Genomic DNA, 20,925 nt, shown 5'->3' on the forward strand with positions numbered 1-20,925 from the left:
TATTCTGTTTCTCCCAGCAGCACCCCATGTAACAGTGCAATGCAGCCCTTGCTTCAGGTAGGTGTCAGCAGGGTCACACCTGGGATTTTTCCCTCAGCTACAACAAAAGCACACAACAGTGCTGGCTGTGGAGCAGTACAGAAGAAACGGTGAATTTCAGAGTTCCTGGCTCTCCCTTCATTTGATGTTGGAGAGTACTACCCAAACCAATGCTGTCCCCTGCATAAAGTTCCCTGGAGCACAGCAGTGCAGACATGACACGTAGCAGTGCTGTCAAGGGTGCCAACATAGAAGCAAAAGGGTCACAGCAATTACAGAGCTGCTCTTCCTTCCACTCACAAGGTGAAGAAAATATGGAATGTCTTCCCCTCTGTGATCATGCAAGATAGCTCATGGCTGATTAAGGTTCTGCAAGACACACAAAGTATCAAATACTCTATATTTTTAAGATTAAAATTGCGTAGCTGATGGCATGGGGAATTTCAAAGCCATTTTCTAATTCATGTGGTCACAGGTATTTTCATACTGGATGAAATAACTGATTTTTACTCAGGTGTCAGTTCCAAGAGTTGTCATTCAGTGGCACAGATACCTCTGGGAAAAACAGAGACAATGTTTTAATGTGAACAGTAATTAAAAAAAAATAATAAAATCTCTTCATAATGTATTAGGCTTCCTTCCCATTTTGTACCCAAAAAGTGATGAAAACATCCTTGTTAGAAGGGGGAACAACATTAGCAAAGCCGTTAAACATTATCTTATCTAAACAAACGGTATAATGAAGACTGAAACAGCTAGTATTTGTATATGGGATTTTTGCCTTGGTTGCTGTTGGCGTATAGGAAGAAAAGCGAAGCTGACTCGGTGTCTATATGCCGTTCTACCTCGCTATCATTTACATTATACTTTATCAATCAGAATTCAGCAGAGCTGTTTCAGAGAGAAGTAATAAAAAGCAAAATCTCAGTTTGCAAAAGCACATCACTGCTTTTCAATATGAAACAATACGCTATTCAGCTCTCCTTTCATTTCCTTTTGTTCTCCCAAGACTATTTATATATATGACCTTTTACCTGAGACCATATCTCTTAATAAACAGCTAAAGGTTACTCTGCCTTGCTTCGGTACAACCTTAACCTACTGCAATTATTGCCACAAAACATGTACAAAGGTCATGAGTTGTGATACAAACGCAAGAGAGAGAGGCGGAAATCCATTATTTTTAGAGAGGACTGCAGTACAGAAAAGGAAATGACAAACATAGTAATAATCCCGTGATATATCTCAGTGCTGGCAACTACATCTGTGGAATATCGTGGTATTTTCTAGGAGGAAAAGAAAAATGTGTATCCAGCCATCCAGGAGGAGCAGTTACTGAATGCTGCAAAAAGTTCAACTAGTAATGCTGGAATCAAATATTCAAATTCCAGAACTTGTAAAAGGTTACCAGGACTTCACTGAGTGAAAACATTCATCTTCCGTGACCATCCCCACAATCTGTGTCTGTGTGTGTGTGTGTGTTCAGTAACAACAGAGCAAAGATCTGTTCCAGGGGAACATTTTATTCTCTTCTGTAATTTTAAAAATTGGAGTCTGTTTTACCTATTTATTATAATGTTATTCATGAATAGAAAAAGTATGATCTAAAAGAAACACATGACCTAGCTGTGGGAGAAACCCGGGCTCTCTAGACCTGCATCTCACGTTACTGTTGCTTAAACTCAGTTTTGAAAAAGCTAAATTGCATTTCTGATCTAAAAATCAGAATACTCACAAGGAAAAAAAAGCTTTTCACACCTGAAATTCAGCAACATTACATTTAAAAGGAGTATCTGACGTTGCAGTAAATTAGGGAGTCCTAAGTATCCCTATATTGTTCTAGTTACTAGTGTAAGATTACCAGCATACAGAAAACAGACCCCTTTCTCAACACTGAAACGGAGATGCTCACTGCTGGCAATTACAGTCAAACGCTGCTGGGATCTGCTCCATAGATCAGATTTTCACATGTGTACATATTCAGACACATATGAAGCGTCGTACTCCTGTTGCTCTCAGACTGTCCTGAGCCCTGTTTATCACTGGTAAGTTTTGGGGCACCAGTCGATATTACAGGCGCACCAGTGTGAACCAACCAGCTACTGCTGCACAGACTGTGATCTCCAGAGCACTCAGAGGAGGGCTTTTCAAAAATGCATAGGACTTCTGAAGTCAACAAGCATTTCACTACTATTATAACATGGAAAAGAATTACTTCATCACTGAGCCCTTCTGAAGCTCCCACCTTGAAAGTACTACAGATGAAGCTAACGGCGGAGGTCAGTGAGAACTGAACCCCCACAGGCTGAGAAATGTCTTACACTTCACTTTGGATCAGTTCTGACTGCCTGCAATATGTCCTTGTTACAAAGACAGCGCTGACTGCTGATTTATACAGAGGGAATAATGCTGATAATTTTGTGTAACCTGATTAACTGAATGACTAATTAATGAGAAACAGAATAAACATTGGGGAATCTCAGCAGGAGGAACTGAGAGGTTTTTTTTTCTTCGTAGAAAAATTCTCATCCTTCCTGCTAACTTGCTTTTTTCCCCATGAGTACTACAAGGATACTCAGAAACAGCTGGCTAGAGCAGGGGCTCACATGCTTATCTTACTATACCTTGTTTCTTGGTGCTGACTTTGATGCTTCCCTTTCAAGAGATGCTGTGTACTGAGTGAGAAGGCTGCAACCAAGCGCTACGTTATGATGTCCCATCGCCCCCCACACCAAAAAAACCCCTCCAACCTCAAACCGAACAAAACAAAACAGACAATGAAGGAAAAACTTACCAAGTAAAACGTGCAAATACAGACCAGGACACACATACACATATGGATCTTATTTTCTCTACCTTTTGGCTATGTGGTATTATCATGGGGCAATGATAGTATCATGGGGCATTTGTTTAAAGAAAAAAATTGTAAGAAAGTAAAGTTACAAGCATCTCAACTGCAATATTTGCCAGCTGGGTTAAAAAAATTTATACACTAGAAATATGGACAGGACGATAGAAAGAGACATTTGTTATATACCCCTGTTCCCTTTAAACATGCTAAATCTTGGCAATTTCATTCCTGTAATGTTTTAAAATGAAAATATTGTTGGTGAAATCCTAGCTTAAAAATATTAGCATAATCATTTGTTACTTTATAGAGTTTAGCATTAACATATTTGTGTAAATATTCAGGACTGCATTTAGTAACACCCCAAGTGACAGATTTGTAATCTCATGAATGCTTTAATGAACTTCAAGAGCAGAAACATTCTGTTTTAATAATACATATACGGAGTTGTTGAGAACAGCAAACCTAGCAGCCCTGGAAAGCTATTTCAAAACTCACACATGGAATTGTTCAGGGATCATCTGATTTTTCGCTTGCTTTTCTGAATCACAACCTAACTATAACCATCCTCCTCACTCCACATGAATCTACTCTAGGTGAAGGGTTTGGAGGCTTATAAACTTTCCCCTACAGATCTCATATTGCTCGTTTCCTGTCAGCTCGCATCTTAAAATGTCATTCTGGCTGAATCACTATATACCCTTACTGTAAACATGCCCATCTGCTCACTGGTGGACAACTGCAAAGTGAATTCTAGCTGAAGAAATACTGAACAGAAAACCGAAGACAGACTTCCACAGGTGCTCCTTCTCCTCACACACTTTCCACCCACCTTCACATCTTCCATGTGAACCCACTCCCATCCCTGGGGGCTCCCCGGCCACGGCAGGAGTAAACTGGTGTAACTTGCCCAAATCAGGCGATACTGAACAAAATGTAAACTTTTGTTGAGACCTTCAGAGAGGATTTTCAAAGGAGATCAGTTCCCTCTACCTCCTGATGGGAAAGAATTAATCCCGTACTGAAAGCTGACCATTAGCATGAAGCTAAAATGGTCCCAAACATGAAAGAAGAATAAAGGAAACTACCTAGACCCTGCAGGCTTAGCTAGCGCAGCGTAACATGGATTAGAAGTGGATATCTTTTTTCCTGACGTAAATGAGGGATTGCTCTTGTGTCTGCTGCACGTATAACCACGGGGCCAGAGCACTGAACTGCCAGGGAAGGGTGACTTATTTAGGGGGAGCCCACCCAGCCATAGCACTGGTGAGTTTTCAGCAGTTTCTCCTAAATCTTGTCACAGGTTTAGATCCTCATGCTAAGGTATTTAAATGAAAAAGCTGAGGAAGGAAAAGTAGTATTCATTAATGAAGATCTTGCTTTACCCATCTGGGGAAGCAGTCTGAATGAAACATTGTGGCTTTCAGTGGAGACAGTGCTTTGTAACTGACTGCAGAGGGAGCAAAGTCAAGCCAAAATGGAGAACTTTCTGACCATCTTACCTTGCCTCTCTCTCCTCCGGAATGAAAGGCTTAAATCCAATGAAGGGCTGAATGATCCGGTCTGAGTGTTCAACCAGAAGGAGCAAGCAAGCACTCCACTTTAAAACAGTGCTGCCAAAGCCAGCTGGAGCACTCTCTTTGGCATAAAAATGCAATTAGGGGCTTGCCGGGCTGGGCACCACACGCTTTGCACACACCAAGCACCAACACACACAGCTACACACAGTGGAGTGCTTGGATCATTAGAAATCTAACAGCAGGCTTGCAGAACACAGTCCATGCACTTTTGCTGCCGTTGCCATTTAAAATATAAGGAATTATTTTGCCAGCTAATCCTGACAATCGAAACGGCAGCTTTTGTTAGGAGACTGGAAACAAACAGGATAAAAATGCAAGAAGTTAATTGCATCTAAATTAAAAGGGTTGTTTGGAAGCTACTAGTTTTTGCAAAAGCCAGCAAGAGACTGATTTCTATGGCTCTTCAGGGAGTGAAATCTGCCTGTTCAGAGGCAGTTGAAATTGTGCATTTATGATTTTACTTTACTTTGTAACACCAATTTTTAATTTAATTTAAATGTTATAATTTTCATTTTATAAATGGACTTGCTTTCTCTTCTACATCAGGTGAACAGGGCTATGTATTCTACCACCCAGCAGGGGAAGAAAGGGAAGAGTCTTTTGCACTCCTGTGCCAAATATGTGATCAAGCCAGGAACACCATTACATCCTCATCACATCAGTGCTTGTGTTCCAGTGCAAACATTTATGTGCTCCGAGCTGACTGGTTCTTAAGACTAGAAAGTGCTCTCTCAAGAACGCATTAGAGAGAAAAAAAATTATCTTGTAACCTTGCATGACTAGGTAATAGGTTGTAGGTTTTATTCGAACACAATACTGAGCTAAAAACCCTCACACTACTAAAGATTACGTTTCACCTGAAACTGATGGAAGGGCTAATTCCAGAAATCTCCCAAGAGTGAGTCTCACAATAGTTTGCCTGCCCAGATTTCCCTTGCCACTTGAACTAAATAAAAATCTTCTTCACTGCCTATTTTCGATCATTAGAGAAACCTAATCACTGTTACCCAAAGGTCCCATTTCATTGCAGTTTTAACAATACACCACTGGCTAGCTATACAACATAGGACTACATGCAGCTGCAGTTTGAACAGCACCAAGACCTTTGGAAATGAAAGGTCCTCATTCAAAATTATCTTTTTTGTGGTTACTGTAGGTTTTGTAAACCTATTTATTCAAGATGATGATGAAATTGGCAATACTGCAACTCAAAACTGACTAATCTTTCATTGCATGAGTTATCACTCAGTTTAGTGCCACAAAAATTTATCAGGACTATACATACCCACACTAGGAATTCTGTTCCAAAACAAAACATACACAACATCTTATTGTAATACCCTCACACATAACATGATAAGTGCACAGCAGTGCAGATAGACTGTCAGAGAATTAATTGTTCACACATAGCACTGCCCAATAAAAAATAGCTATTTATGATCCTGAAAATATGAACACAGAGCAGATTGCTATCAGAACACTCAACCCACTTCTCCACCCATTGCTCTCTAACTAGCAGAACTTATCGATCAACAGACTGAGATTCTTCCAGACCTTCACTGGGTTAGGAAATTAAACTGAAGATTGGATAAGAGTCTTAAGAACTATAACAATAGCTAGCTGCAAATAAGACCTGTAAATCCCAACAACCCCCAACTTATTTTGGGATAACAGGAAAAAAAATAAATCGAACCCCCTAATTTTTATGGGAAGGGATCTCCAAATATATATATATCTATATATCTGTAATTTCTGAAGAAAGTACATGTTATACTTCCACCTGCTGGCCACCTGTCTGGAAGATCATATGGATCTCATTCTACTAGGTGGAGTGAGAAACTAACGACGTCCTTCCAGGCAAGGCATCAGGAACTTACTTGACAGTACAAATTCCCACTGAAAGAGAGACTATTCCAAGATAAATTCCCTACTTTGTGAAAAATGCATTATTTTTTTTTTTTAACAAAGAGGTTTCCAAAGAAAAACTCCCCACCATTTCTAACTATAATCCTACAATATGTCTAAGCAATGAGTAAGAGGAGGATTTACAGTCCTGGGAACAAAGCAGGGACTGGAATGCAGCTTGGAGAGTATTTCATCTCCCTTCTTTCTGAATTATGAGCCACTGAGAAAGCAAGCTATGAAATCCCTTTACCTGGCACAACTTGTCTTTCCCAATGACTGAGCAATCGTTGAAAGAAGAAATATAACTGGGGTGAAGGTGTTCCTGTGCCTCCTCAATGCACATATGCAGCAAGAATGGTAGCTCAGCTACCAACAGCCCTACAGAACCATGTCTCTCCCACCTCTAAAATTTACTAACTTTTGGTTTCCTTAAAACAGATTTTCTTTAAGCTGTCGCAACCTGTACCTGATCAAAATGCTCTTATTCCTTCTGGAAGTCTGTAGCATTGTGGATTTCCCCTTGCTATGACCAACATGGTAGACAAGATGCAACTTGCTCTATTCCAGCAATTTTTCCTTTCCTGAACTTTCCACTGCTGAAAGAGAAGCCTGATGCTTTTGTGACTTTATTGGAATAATCCACATATTCTTGTTTTCATTTTAAAAAGCAGTACTTCCTGCTCTTAAAAATTCACTGATTTTATGATTAAGTGTGGGAAAACCTTAAGATATCCAGACCATGAAGTGTCATTCAAGTTCAGGAAGACGGTAAACATGACTAAGCACATGACAGGAGATACATTCCCATATTGGAATGGGATGGCACGAGCCACTACTTCCCTGTTTCTGCGTATTTGCTCAAAATTAATGATTTAGTGTTGATGTTGACTTCAAAAAGATGATTATGAGTGGATGATGTGAAGCAACAGGCACCTAAGCCATCTCAAGAATGACCTAAGACTGCAAGGAGAATATTCTTGCAATACCTTTAGACACTAACTGAAGGCAGGTACCTGTTTTTCCAGTTGCGATTTCAGCACCAAAGTAACAGCCCGAAGCCATGAAAAAGAGATAAGAAAAAGCAGGGCTGATTTTGTAATGCAGTAAGCCAGAAAGGCACAGTAGAGCACTGAGAGAAGTGCATTGTTCAATGTTGTATTTTCTGATGTCTTTCCTTATTTTTTTAAACCACTGTCATTGGGCTTCAAATTTTGATCCGAGTCAGTCTTTCTGCAAATTTGTGGTATTCTTCTCCCTATATAAGAGCTTTCATGCTTATAGGTGCTCTTTCCAAAGTCTTAATCAAGAAATACCTGGATCAGCACTGATGGTTTTGACCATCATATCTCTTAACACAGTAATTTCTTCCTGTAAGTATCTCCACCCCCATTTTTGGAACCTTACCTTTGGGTAAGGCTAAAGCAGCATTCCAACCAAAAGGAGGCACTGAGGCTTGTGTAGGAGAAGTGCCTCAATAAGCCCTAGCCACAGACTACACACCACACAGGGGAGGCCACGTTACCACAAACACTGTACTAACCTCGACGAAAAGTTATCTCCCTATTCAAGAACGTAAACGAAAGGATGGCAAAGAAATACAGGCTGTGGAGGGGCTACAGCATGTGTGCAGTGACGGGAGGTGATGGAAGACCATGTATCAAAAGAGTGCTGGAGCTTTTGCCATTCACTACAGACTGCCAGCCTTTTCTCTGGAGTGGGAATCAAGGGCTATCAAATTTGAGTACAGGAAGAACGGTGGGACAGGGCTGGAGAGAGAGTGAAGGCAATCACAGGAAAGGCAGCAGTGTAATGTCTCAGGGTGAAGCGCTGGCAATACAGCCAGTGATTTGGGGAGAAGGTTGACAGAAATAGTCCAGAAGGAACTGAGCAAGGTCATCTAAATCTCCCCTCCTCACCCTCTTGCTACTCACAGCGTAGTAAAAGCTAAAAAAGCCATTTAGATAAATGCAGCTGAGTGCGGTAAAAGGGCAGGTCCTCGTTTTCTTCCCTTTCCTTGCTGTCTGCTCCCCCGTTCTACCATGGTCATGCCTGAACGCAACACCCTTAAAATCAATAGGGCCTCAGTTTACGACAGCGTTGACCTGAACATCCTACACTATTCATTCTTTCCAACAGGATCGCTTGGCAAATCTCTCTCCATCTACCTGTAGATAGGAATTCATCAGTGGCTTTTCAAGAAGCAGTAACTTTGCTGACAAATAGCTTGCTATTTTCTGGATACTGTGACCCAGGTCATGCCAAATAATTCTCTGAGGCATTTGTTCTTTTATGACACAGGTCAGCTAGTTCCTACTGTATGTAACAGTTCATGCATTGGCAAACTGGTAATCACTTTTCTATTGAATCTCATTTACTACCACATGGTTTTCTCTTTGAGTGCACGATCTCTAATTTATTATACAAATTGGCTAGGATAGGGGATATCTTCTAGGATACAAGAAAAGTAACCTTCAGGAACAGTATAAAGTATCCTTTTAAAGAGCCACCTGACAAATTTCAACAAGCACTTTTTATGTAGCTTTCCTACATTAAGTTGTAGATGGTTGTATTTGTTGTGTTTGAGTATTTGTCTTGGTTAAGCTAGAAAACTTCCCACCCAAATTAGATGGCAGAGGAACAAGGGCAAATTTTTGCAGCTGACTGCCAGCAGAATTTAGAAGCTATCAACAAGATCCAAAGACACAAACACAATGTAAGCCCTTGTGTTTAGGCATGGCTCATTCCTCTCAGGCAGTCATCTCTCTCCTGATGGAAGGAGATGGGCAACACTTCTCATCCCACTTGAGTAACTATATCTTTCAGACTATCTTGTTGCAGTAATTCTGGTATTTTGATAGCTCAGATCTCTGAACTGCTGTGGGAAACCTCCCAGGTCTCCAGCTTTGTGCATTCTCAATTACTAATAAGTCCTTAGAAGTAAAAGACTACCTTGGCTTTTGCAGCTGGCTGAGGCTTGAAGGAGATGGAGACATACCTGAAGTCTTTCTTCTGGGCTCTTTAAAGTACCACATCTTTTTACAATTACATTCTTCTTTACCTGTTTTTTTTACTGAAGTGACCATCACAGCCTCTAAACATCACTCCCGTCTGCCAGGCAGATCATTTCCATTACCCAGAAGTTACTGGGACTTCAATAACATGTATTAGCGAGGACGCTGCAAGTAGCCAGTCATTCTATCTCCTTCCACAGAAGGATTTTAGATGAATGTTAGTAACAGCTAAAAGACTAAACAGCTAAAGACTTCCTCACTGATTCACCACATAAGAAAACCGCCAACCCTTCTAAAGGCAGCTGGGTCCGACTTGTACAGATTGCCCTGCAGTTTAGATTCAACAGACCCTCCTGAGATACAGCGCAAAGACAGAGACATTTTCAGCTGATTCCACTCGAGTGGCAGAACTTAAGCTCACACCAAACTTCTTGTTCTGTAAATGTCAAAGACACTGTATTTTTATAACTTCTTTTCTGACAACTTTCATTCCAGTCAATGAAGGCTACAGATCCTTGCAAAACCTTACCAAGAAGGCATGTATAGTCCAACCCTCTTGAACTCAAGAGTTCACACCTTGGAAGGGAGTCATTATCTGCACAGCTAACACACAAAGGAAATTAGGGTACTGCAAACCATCCTCAGGACCGTTTCCTGCACAGGCTTGAGGTTGCTTCCTGTAGTAGAGACAGCCTGCCCTACTTGTTGACTTTTTCTGAACTTCAGAATCCTTTGACGTTACACACAGGCCCTCTTCCCATGAAAGATACAATACTATAATTACATCACTTTTCCTTAACAGCTCCAATGTACTTTCTATAATAGTAACTACTCTTTAATGTTTCTCTTCAAGTGCACTCAGAAATGGCTGTTCTGAGTCAAAGCACATGATTTTTAAATTCAGGTAAGCGCTTGAGACAAGCAGACTTCATAGTGGCAAAGGCTCAAGACCTCATACATGTCCTAACACATGAAAGCTCATAATCACTGATGTACACCATAAATGATCACCATGTCAGAAAGCTTGAACACTTCCTAGAATTATTCTGCCTCCTCATTTAAAAACACTTAAATTTTAGTGAATGTGTCGTATATAAGTAACAGTGAATAGCTAACAAAGAATAAAGATGTTTAACAGAATCAGCTTCCAGACTAGTAATGAAAATTAGCCTATCAGCAGAATCGATCTGTAAACCGTATACCAATCAATAACACAGAACATTATTACAACAGTGCCTGTCTCCTACTTACCTAAAAGACTTCTGCATTGAAGCCTGCAATGAGCCTACATTATTGATTTGCTATAAGAAAATGAAATATTAGAGATACTCACTTTTACCAAAATAATTCTTGCAAGCTCTTCACATACAGGCTTTTCTTCATCCTTCTTCAAACCTTCCAATTCAAACAAGGTATTGTAATTTTCCAGCATTTTTGTCATGATCTTATTGCAGATCTCCTGTTCTTTTATACCTTCAAATCCAGAGGGCACGCTAAAATTTGAAAGAACACAAAGCAGAATGTTATAGATACTCACATAAAAAGTTCCTGCACAGAGTCTCTGAAACGTTCCAGTTGTGGATACAGGCTGGCTAGCAGGCACAGGAAACTTCGTCTTGGAAAGGATTGTGTCTATGGTGGTAACAACTATCACAGGAAGTTTGCAGGTTTTCTTACCTATACCAAACACCCTATCTGTTGGTCAGACTGTCTACTTCACAGAATCTAGATAGAGATCTAATTGAGACAACCATCAAATGACACACCACCAACTTTGCTAGAAGCTGGGCTCATCACTGCAACACAGCACTAACATTTAAATGCTCTGAACTGTTAATGGGAAGAGTCAGATTCCTCCAAAAAGCGGTCTGTGATAACCTCAAAAGGTATACAGGAAGGATGAGTAAAAAACTTAAGAAAACCCACATGGCTAAGCAGAACACTAAAAGTTAAGCAAGATCTTCACAGCTTCAGGTGGTCCCATGCTGTACACCAGATTTCATTATCTGATTTATCAGTTGCCATTTCTTCTGAAAGTAGGCACATAACTCACAGGGCTTTTCAAAACATGAAAATGGAGGCTGCCTTCTGCAGAACAGCCTAAAAGATTCATATAAAAAGAGGTTCCTAACCTCCAGTTCCTGGGAGAATAATCAACTACTGGGCTGCAGAAGCAGCAACTTCTTGCTTCCTTGAAACGAGCCCCTTAAAGGCACACACAAATGAAAAGGCAAGATACTGACTTGGAAGGAGTGTCTTGGTCCAGTCTATGCTCCTTTGCCTTCCTTATGCATTTTCCACAACTCTGTCATGTGGTAAAAATGCATATTACTCACAACAGAGCACACAATTCACTGACGCATCGAATGATCATCTGTTGAAATGTAGGCTTTCTACACATCTTATTGGACTTCAGTGCCCCAAATTTACTTAACTTCTGTTTTAATACAAAAGAAAGACCTCTGAAGAATTTTTTTCAGCATTTAAAATATTTCTGCAACCATCCGGTGTTTCCCATTGTACAGGACTTCCAGCAGATGCACTTTGCTCTCAATAATCCACAAAGCGGCTGCATGGATTTTATAAAGACCTTATAAAGTGGCAGGGACTGTAGATCAGGAGGTACAGAAAACACAAGAAAGATTTAAAGGGAAGAAGCAGGGAAGCAAAAACCAGAAACAAAAAAAGTTTCAAGTATTTTTTGCCTGAAGACAACTAGTGGTTGCACAAGAGGCAAAACCAACCTAAATCCCCAAAACTTAAATAAATGCCATCTAAGCTATTTTGCAGGGATGTAACTTGAAAGTAAATCATTGTTTACTATAACCAGCAAATAAAATTTTACAAACAATTACCTACTGTAAAATTGTAACTGTAATTTATTGGGGCCAGATGTGCATTTCAACAAGAAGGCTCTGAAAGCAGACGCTCCCAGAAATTTGCCATCAAAAAGTGCCTTCTTGTAGGGGTTCATGCTACTGATCCTTCTCAATATTTTACTTTCTACATATCAACAGGGAGAGGATTCCGTTGCAGCAGAATGCATCTTTGTAAACTCCAGAAGAGAATCTTTACAGCTCTCATTTCAACATTCAGTACATGTTAAGAGTCGCAGGACCTGAACTTTAGAATCCTTAAAATTCCTAAGTTTAAAGGAATTGTATTATTTTACACGGCAGAACATTGCCAACTATAAAATGGGTCAGTCTCAGCTGACTGATGTCATTAGTGTGGAACCTGGCCTCAAACTAAATAAAGAAAAAAATGAGACAACTTCTATCGATGGATGTGCATGTACACTTGGGCCAATTCACTATAAAGAATGTCACATTCACTACAAGATAGTAACTGGCCTGGCTAGAAGTGTATGTATGCAATAGGCCTGTGCAACCACCCTGATTTAAGGAACCCCTCTTCCTATGCTAAATGATGTGCTCCGGAGTTGCCACGGCACAGACCTTGCTTGATAATTCAAGCAAATCCTGTTACCTTCCTGATGTATTTCTTCAAAACAGGGTCTCACTTAAATAAGCCTGGCACACCTATGAACCTCATTCCTAGGAAACAGACTGAACATGTACTAGAGCGAGTTCAAGTCAAAGTAAAGACTCCAAATAGCTTCAATGAATTTTAGAGCAGAACCTTCACCTAAACCACATTTGCTGGGAACTACAGCCAGCACCTCCCTACTGGCAACAGCTAACACCAAAAACCTCTTTGTGGTTGAAAAACCATCCAGGCTTTAAAGTTCCCACACAAACAGTATTTAATTTCTGCACAATTCTATGGCTTTCTTGCCCTCCCTTCCCCACATTACTTTGTCAGTTATTAAACTTTATTAAATCAAATTTGTGATAAGTCCAACCTCTTATTTTTTATTACCCCTCTCTAAATGTAACCAAGCAGAGCAGCATGAATTGTTTTATTTTAACGGCAGTGTAACGAACTTTAGCTATTGCCATCTCTCTGCCACTTGAACAAGCATATTTTACAGTTTCTCATTTATTTTCTCCTTTAATTGCTGCTATTAGACCTCCATCATTACAAGGACTATTACACTCTTTGAGCTATTGATGGTGACCTTTTCCTTGCAATAAATCTTCAGCTCAGCATATACAAGAAATTTAGATTATAAGCACGCACCACCCCGCATATTTATACAAGTTACAATCCATCTGTTGCCACACTGCATGATTCACCAGTCTGATCAGACTTTTCTGAAAATGTGTGTAAAAAAAGAGTATCTTGCTTTAGCTTTTCTTACTCTGAAAAGTCGTGATATTGACAAATTTCACTGCCACTCACTAGAAAAACTCAGTCCTATGAGAAACTATTCTCTCACCCTACCACTTTCATTATCGACACCCTACTCCTTGGAAATTTTTCACGTTCTTTTGTAAAGACCTTGTTAAAATATTACAGTAAGACGATGTTCATAGTCATGGTTCCTTTATGTCTAACTTGCATGTTAATTAGGCATTATAACTGTGTTGCTTTTAGAGTTAGACATACATCTTACTCCAGTTACAAAATCCCTGAAGGCAGGACTTGACCCCCTTACAGCCACCTATGTACAAACCACTTCAGTAGCAGCAGCAGAACATCAGCTTTGCTACCAGAAATACATTTTCTAGAAGGGAGGAATAAACTTGTAATTTCTGTGGTCATTTCTAAAAGAAAACCTGTTGATGGGTTCAGGTCTATCTCAGAGATTTCAGCTGGAAAACTCCCACTGAGTTCTCGCAGCAGCTTTCCAAGTTATGAACAGATACATAGCATAGGCAGTGACAGAAACAAATTCTCTGATGTTCCCCTCTGAGATTCCTCGGACACCCTGCCCTTCCTAGAGAGAGATCAAAGTGCTCTGGGTGCAAAGCACAGCAGCTCCACATTAAGTATTTGGAAAAAAATGTGCTTTTGTCTAAACAAGGCACCAGCATAACAGTATCTGACTCAGCCCAGCAGTGCTGAGGGCAAAGGTGCATTAGTACCACAAGTTTTACAGGGTATTAAGTTTGAAATTATTGATGAAGCCAATTTAAAGAAGGAAAACCAGTAGTTCTCAAAGTTAAAACATGACTTGGGAACAGGATCAAGTTGTTAGCCCTTCACTTCAAAATAGGACACCCGGCAGTATTTCACGCTTCTGCGCAATGTCCTACCAGCATGCCTGGCCCCTGGCTCACCCACCACAGCTCCACGCCACTCATTTCCATGCAGTCCCATGCTCACTTTTCTTTAGGTTCTTCCAGACCACTTTAAGCCAAGAATGTCTCCTTCCATGGCAATGCTCCAGAAAGCTAGTCTCAAACAGGTTAAACCACATCAAAGCCCTGTGTCACAACTATTACTCAGAACTAAAGTGACCTGAGGTCAATTTAGCTCACTGTGAAAAAATTACTTGCATTTAATGTTTTAAATGAATTTACTCCAGGGTCCCTGTGAACAAGCTGTAACAGGCTAAATGCTGAGTGGGCTTATGAGACAGTGAATCTCCAGACTCTGCTGAGAGTGGTGCAGTAACACATCCAAACACGACTCCATCCAGCACGAGACAGGCATCACCACAAGGCTCTGTCACCCATGCACCACACCTGAGAAACCGGCTTCAAGAGGAAATGAGGACTGGGAGGACTTGGGATGTAGTCATCTGCCTGTAATGAGTTGGACTGAGATCACTGAGCTGATTTCCCCAGGCAACAACTGCTGACAGCTCCCTGTTAGCACCAAACCAGCGATTTCTCATGTGAAACTGTGTGTCTCATTATAAATTCCCCACGGTGTTTGACCCCACCCTGCCCAAGATGAAGAATGCACATTATCATTTCCTTAAGTAGCTTTGCAGAAGCAGTTTGCATGGAACGACAGCACTGTAATCCTAATTTACAAACCACTGAGGGCTATATGCTCTGTATTCTCTGATTGCTGCTTTTGCCGTTTGTACAGCACCCTTTGTAAAGCAGCACCACAAAGTGACTTTACCGTTCTCCTAAGGGATCCTGCAAAAAATTAAGGGACTTGGGGGACAAGTAACACTGGGGTTTGGGTATTTTGTTTCTCCAGGCCTTGCAAAACATTTTCATTAGTACCTCAAATGCCCATGAGCTCCTCAACAAGCATGACTGAAGACTTTGAGAGCAGAGCTGCAGTAATCTGAAAAGGTTACAACTTCAGATGATCCGCTCTGTCTCTCTAGACAGATGTTACTGTATCCATAACAGATGTGGCCTTATGGCCACAACTTGGCCCTTTACTTCAGCTGATGAAAGTGATTTGTCTTAACACACTGGATCACAAATTAGCGCAGCTGAAACCAGGCATATATCCAAGTCTGCAGACTCTGCTGCAAGATAGAAGCTTAGGTTGCTAAAGATACAGCAACACTAACTTGAGGCAGGTGTCCATCTCAGTGTGTGTGACTCATTTACATGCTCTGCATCATTTACAGATTTATGCCTCAACAGTTTGGACCAAATGTAAGGCCATATATCACTACTGAGATTTTACAGAAGTGTCTTAGCTTCTGAGGCACTGGAGAATCCCATTATCATCTAACTGCCTGCCTTTTAAAATCTGTTCCAGGTTATCTTCTGTAACATCAAATTTAAGAGCCTAAATTAACTTGGTAATTTATCTCTGCCTACATTACTTGCAGTAGATGCAAAATGGAGGTAACTCAGGTAACACAAAGCAGTTAAGACTGATGCTGCCACAAAGACTTTACTGACTGGCTTCACTTGCATGCAAAATCTTTTGCTCCAGCAAAAGCTCAATTTTTCATCAGGAAATTGCAGTGATAGTAGGCATCTTTGACAGCATGACCTATGCAAAGAGGGACAAAGGACAATCCATAGCCTAACGCCCACTCACAAAGTACATCAATCTCATCTCCAAAACATTTCTAAACAGAGGCTCTTCAAAAATGCTTTGTATTGTATTTGAGCTGTATTGTTGATCGAAAACACAATTTTGTTTTGCACATATTAGGAAAAAGTTCTTCACTAAGAGGGTGGCCAAACACTAGTACAAGGTCCCTGGGGAAGTGGCTGTGGCCCCAAGGCTGTCAGTGTTCAAGAAGCGTTTTGACAACATTCTTAGATGTGTGGAGACAGGAGTTGGACTTTATGATCCTCATGGGTGCCCTCCAACTGAGAATATTCAATGATTCTATCATAGTTTTTCCTGTGAAACTGTTCCTCCACTTTAATTCTGGGTGTATGCTTTATTGCCAATCCTCAATCAAGATCAGAAGAAAGAACATGGTCAACCAAGAGCAGTAACTTACTTTCATGGAGTTATTCAACCAAAAAACAAACTGAAACACAAACAAACAAAAAAACCCACCCCAAAACAAAACAGAGCATTTCCTATTGAAATAATCACTACTTCATTCAAGAGATGAAATAGGAAATACCTGACAGATCATAAAACAGAAACTATCTCGACTAAAATTTTAAGGGGTGGGTGTTCACTAGTAGAACTGATGACTTGAGATGGAATTTGGCCAGGACACCCCTCTACTTACGAGGACGCCAATGCATCTTTAGTAATCTTCAGTTTATTTTACACATATGCCATTCAGTGGACTCCAGATGACAGACAAAGCTGAGTACACAACAGAAAAGAAACAGGAGAAGAAAACATAAAATATATCACAGAAAGGCTCGGCAATATAGTCCCTTACGCACTTCCCAAACAGGAGGCAAGCACCCACGAGTATTTAATATGATTATGGATGAGAGTATTTATGGCCTTCCTATATTATGCTTGATGATTTAAACTTGCATCATAGGGTGTAGCATACTGGATTCTTATGAAAAACAACTCCTTTAATCTGCTGGCAAACAGGACATAAAATCTATACAGACCCTGTAAGAAAGGTTATGTTGCATGCTCCAATTTGCAATAATGATTGTTAGAAAAACAATTTTCAGTATTCACTTTGACCCTGATCCTGGATGTATATTTTTTTTTAAGACTGGTGCAGGACTGGGACTGCACTGCCTGAATACAAACTTTAATCACATAATGTTTCAAAAGCCAGTATTTCTCACTGAGGAGTTCTAGTTCAGCCCTTACGCTTTCACCTCAGCTTCATACACCCAATCTGTGTAGGCTCCAAGGCTGCTACAAACCAAGCTAAGCCATTCATGCAGAACTTCAGATCAGATTTTACTTCTTACAAATTCAGCAACACTGAAAATTTTTTTGCATCTCTGAAATACCTACAGCTACCCTACAGAAGATCTACATTTGCTCCATACCGAAAGATGATCTACCTTTCCTCCATAACAAATACTTTCTTGTAGAACCCTTCAGGTAACTTCTGTTACGTAGTCATCATACAGAAATAACTGCCTCTAACTCCAGCATTTTAACTGGATGCCTGCATTTGCCAGCCACTTTTGGAGGGATGGAGCAAGCCCTCACAACATGCTTAATCTCCGTTGGAATGAAACGGTCAGGGTAGCGAAGGCTTGAATTATGGAGGCCATACACAGAGATCATTCTCAGAGAGAGAGGCAAAAAAGGGTGCAAATGGATCCCCTGCTTACTCTGTAACTGGTAGACCTCATGTCTCCTACCACCCCAACGGAAGGACAGGATGAGTGCTGCAGCCCCTCTGACACCCAGCTCCAAGAGAGCAGAGAGGAGGAGAGCAAACCCAGCTGGTCCTCTCCTTCCTCTTCAGCACAAGCTGTGAGAGCCGAGCAGAGGCACACAGCAGGCCACAGCTAAGGCTGCAGCTCCACAGGCGCTGAAATTCAGGTCAATGGACAATAGCTTCCTCCAAGAGTAACCACACTGCAAGTGTTAATACTCTACACAGATTAGCTCAGTGACAGAAAAGACAACTATTTATGTTCCTTCATGCTCACTGTTCCTCAAGGGCTGTATTTCTCTGCGTACTTGACCTTTGGTTTCCATCACAATAAATCTGAACATTCCAAGTTGGAAGACAACAGTGCACTAAATCTCAAACCATCAAACTTTCCTTTCTTGAGCTGTTTGACCTTGCCCTTTACATCTTCCTGTACCCTACATCACACTTCATTACAAGGACTGGAAATAGCCATTTTCTCCCTTCTTCCACTCATTAGAAATACAGAAAGCACAAGATAATCTTTCATTAGAAAAGCACCAGTGCAGTTTATCAAACAGCAAGAAAAGAAACAGCAGACATAGTGGATAAGATAAAAGTAATAAGGGTCGAACGTTTAGGAGATGAGATAAATTACAGAGAACATGACATAGAAAAATAGAATGAGATGAACACAATCAAAATTAAGTCTAAATGTCTGGAGAGTGGTCCAACAGTGAGATTTATTCAATTATTAAACAGCTTCAGTTATGATGTAGGAGATAATATGTTTAAATAGCTAAAATGTCACTAAAAGTATCTTGTAGAAAGTAATCCTTTGCTATCAGCAGATGGGCTTTATCTTCTCTGACACTGTGCATTAACTACATGGACTCTAACATTGATTTTAGACATGAGTATGAACTTCTGACAAAAAAAATCTCTGATCTTCCTGCTTCAGCAGTGTAATTGCTGACAAGCCGGATGCTAAGCCTTCTTTCCTTGTCCCAGAGAAACACCGCATACACTGCTCTGAACAATGTAAAGTGAGAGGAGTGTTTGCTTCAACCACCTGCTGATATTAATTTCTACGGCTAGTCTCCCCAGGGGCTGCCTGTAGCCAGCAGTAAGACAGCCCTGGCCAGGCAGGCTTCAGACAGCCTTACTCCAGAGCTCTGAATTGTGTTCTGAGGATCTCTGACTGCTTAGCCAACCATCTGGCTAAGCCCAATCCTTAAAGTTCACTGCTGTTAAGTTCCTTCCTCCTCCTATCAAGTCTTTGTTGATAGAGATGGTCACGGTTCCAGCAATTTAAGACTGCATCCGTTAACGCAGGAGAAAAGGGTATTTGAACTGTTGCTCACAATCTTTGTGTTTGGACCACAATCCTGAACTACCTTGAAAAGATCAAGATGTGATGAAACACATAGCTGAATTACCAGATGGTGAAACTTAAGCAAAAATCTACATCCATAATTCTGCATATTAGGCTCTTCTAAAAAATGCATTAGCCATTTGTTAAGCGTCAAGCCTTGCTTTCACTGCCTCTTTTCCTACGTGAGCACTTATTTCAACGTGTGTCACAACTGCAGGGCTGGCTGCATTCACATACAGCCACAAGAGCCCTTGTGTTTTCACCTCCAGTGAACTCTGCCTTTCTCAGTCTTCTGCAGTGGAATAACGCGATTCCGTCCCTCTTGCACACAGACCCTGTACTTTACAAAAATTACTACATCTTTTCTATGCCATGTTTGGAGCAGAGATCAGCTGAGGCAACAACTATGCAGCTTTTAAGAAGTATGCTTTGGCTTAATCTTAGGAATGCCAATTGCAATTCCAATCTGCAACACTGCATTCTACGCCAAAAAGTATGCAGAGCTAATTTTTAAACTTTCCTGAACAAAGTGATGAGTAAACTAAAAATTATTCTAATAGCCACTTGGGAGTTTGATTTATATAGAGATTCAGCCATTGGACTCAGATTCTTCTAATCTATTTTGTTTGCTCTTAACTCTACTAATACATTTAGACAGAAATTCCCAAACCACCCATACAAATGTAATCTTTAAAAATTGTTTTGCTTTTCCTTGTCAGAAATTTGCAGTATTGTGCTTCCACTAACTCTCACATTCAGGCATTTCTGCACCTACTACTGTCTTTTGAGTTTCTTTCTTTTTGAGAGGAACACATTTTTTTTTCCAAATCGGCTTTATTTTTTTGTACTAACACAGCAAATGCTTTAATTCTGACATATTCACCATTATTATCCATGAGCAACATCTTAAGATGAGGCAGCAATGTAGTCAGAAGGACAAGCTTTGGTTTAAATGTCTCATCTTGTGTTTTCTCTCCCTAATCAATGGAAAAAAATACGCTTCTTTAAAAAGAGAGCAGGTGGCATCTAGCCTAGGTATGTGGAACTGGCTCAATACATTACAAGGAGCCTAATTTCTGTTTTCTCTGTTTAAAGATGTCTACTTCTTTCCACTGCCTACAGAGTAGGGAGATAGTCTCATTAGGCAATTAATCTAGTAAGTCTCATTAGGCAATTCAGTATTACTCCAGAGTAAAATTTTACATAGATCAATATAAACCTGACATTTGTTTCAAGGAATTCACTTGTCTCTTTTCGCTGATACCACACACCTTTCAAGACTGATGACTGAACTAAATTCCCTGCGTGTCTCCTGTGCCTTAGATCTTGGATGCCAGCCAGTGGGAGTACCACAGACAAGACCAGGGTGAAGATGCTAACCGTGCACTGCATCACAGCAGTGACTCAACAGAAACATTCTCACTCGGGATGCGTTCTCACACCTGGAAATAACTGTTCGCGGTACTGCTGCAAGCTCCACAAGCATGTACATGTCTTCACCACAAGCACCAAAGAACTGGGCCCAATGAAAGAAACTAGTAAAACTAGTGAGTCCAGTAAGAAGTCTCAAGAGACTGGTGGAACTC

General features: G+C 40.5%; 1 protein-coding gene across 6 annotated transcripts in view; it reads right to left on the reverse strand.

The window, feature by feature from the left end:
- FAM13A (family with sequence similarity 13 member A) overlaps positions 1–20,925 on the reverse strand; it is a 133,824-nt gene that overhangs the window by 94,135 nt on the left and 18,764 nt on the right. For all 6 annotated transcript variants that reach the window (XR_008820990.1, XM_056333243.1, XM_056333237.1 and 3 more), the window contains one exon: positions 10,717–10,876. Coding sequence is in view for 5 of the 6 variants with exons in the window: in XM_056333243.1 (XP_056189218.1) it covers positions 10,717–10,876 (160 nt within the window). In the remaining variant the exon portion in view is untranslated. The remainder of the gene's footprint in view (positions 1–10,716; positions 10,877–20,925) is intronic.

Source organism: Falco biarmicus, chromosome 1 (assembly GCF_023638135.1).
Source record: "Falco biarmicus isolate bFalBia1 chromosome 1, bFalBia1.pri, whole genome shotgun sequence".
Lineage (NCBI taxonomy): Eukaryota > Metazoa > Chordata > Aves > Falconiformes > Falconidae > Falco > Falco biarmicus.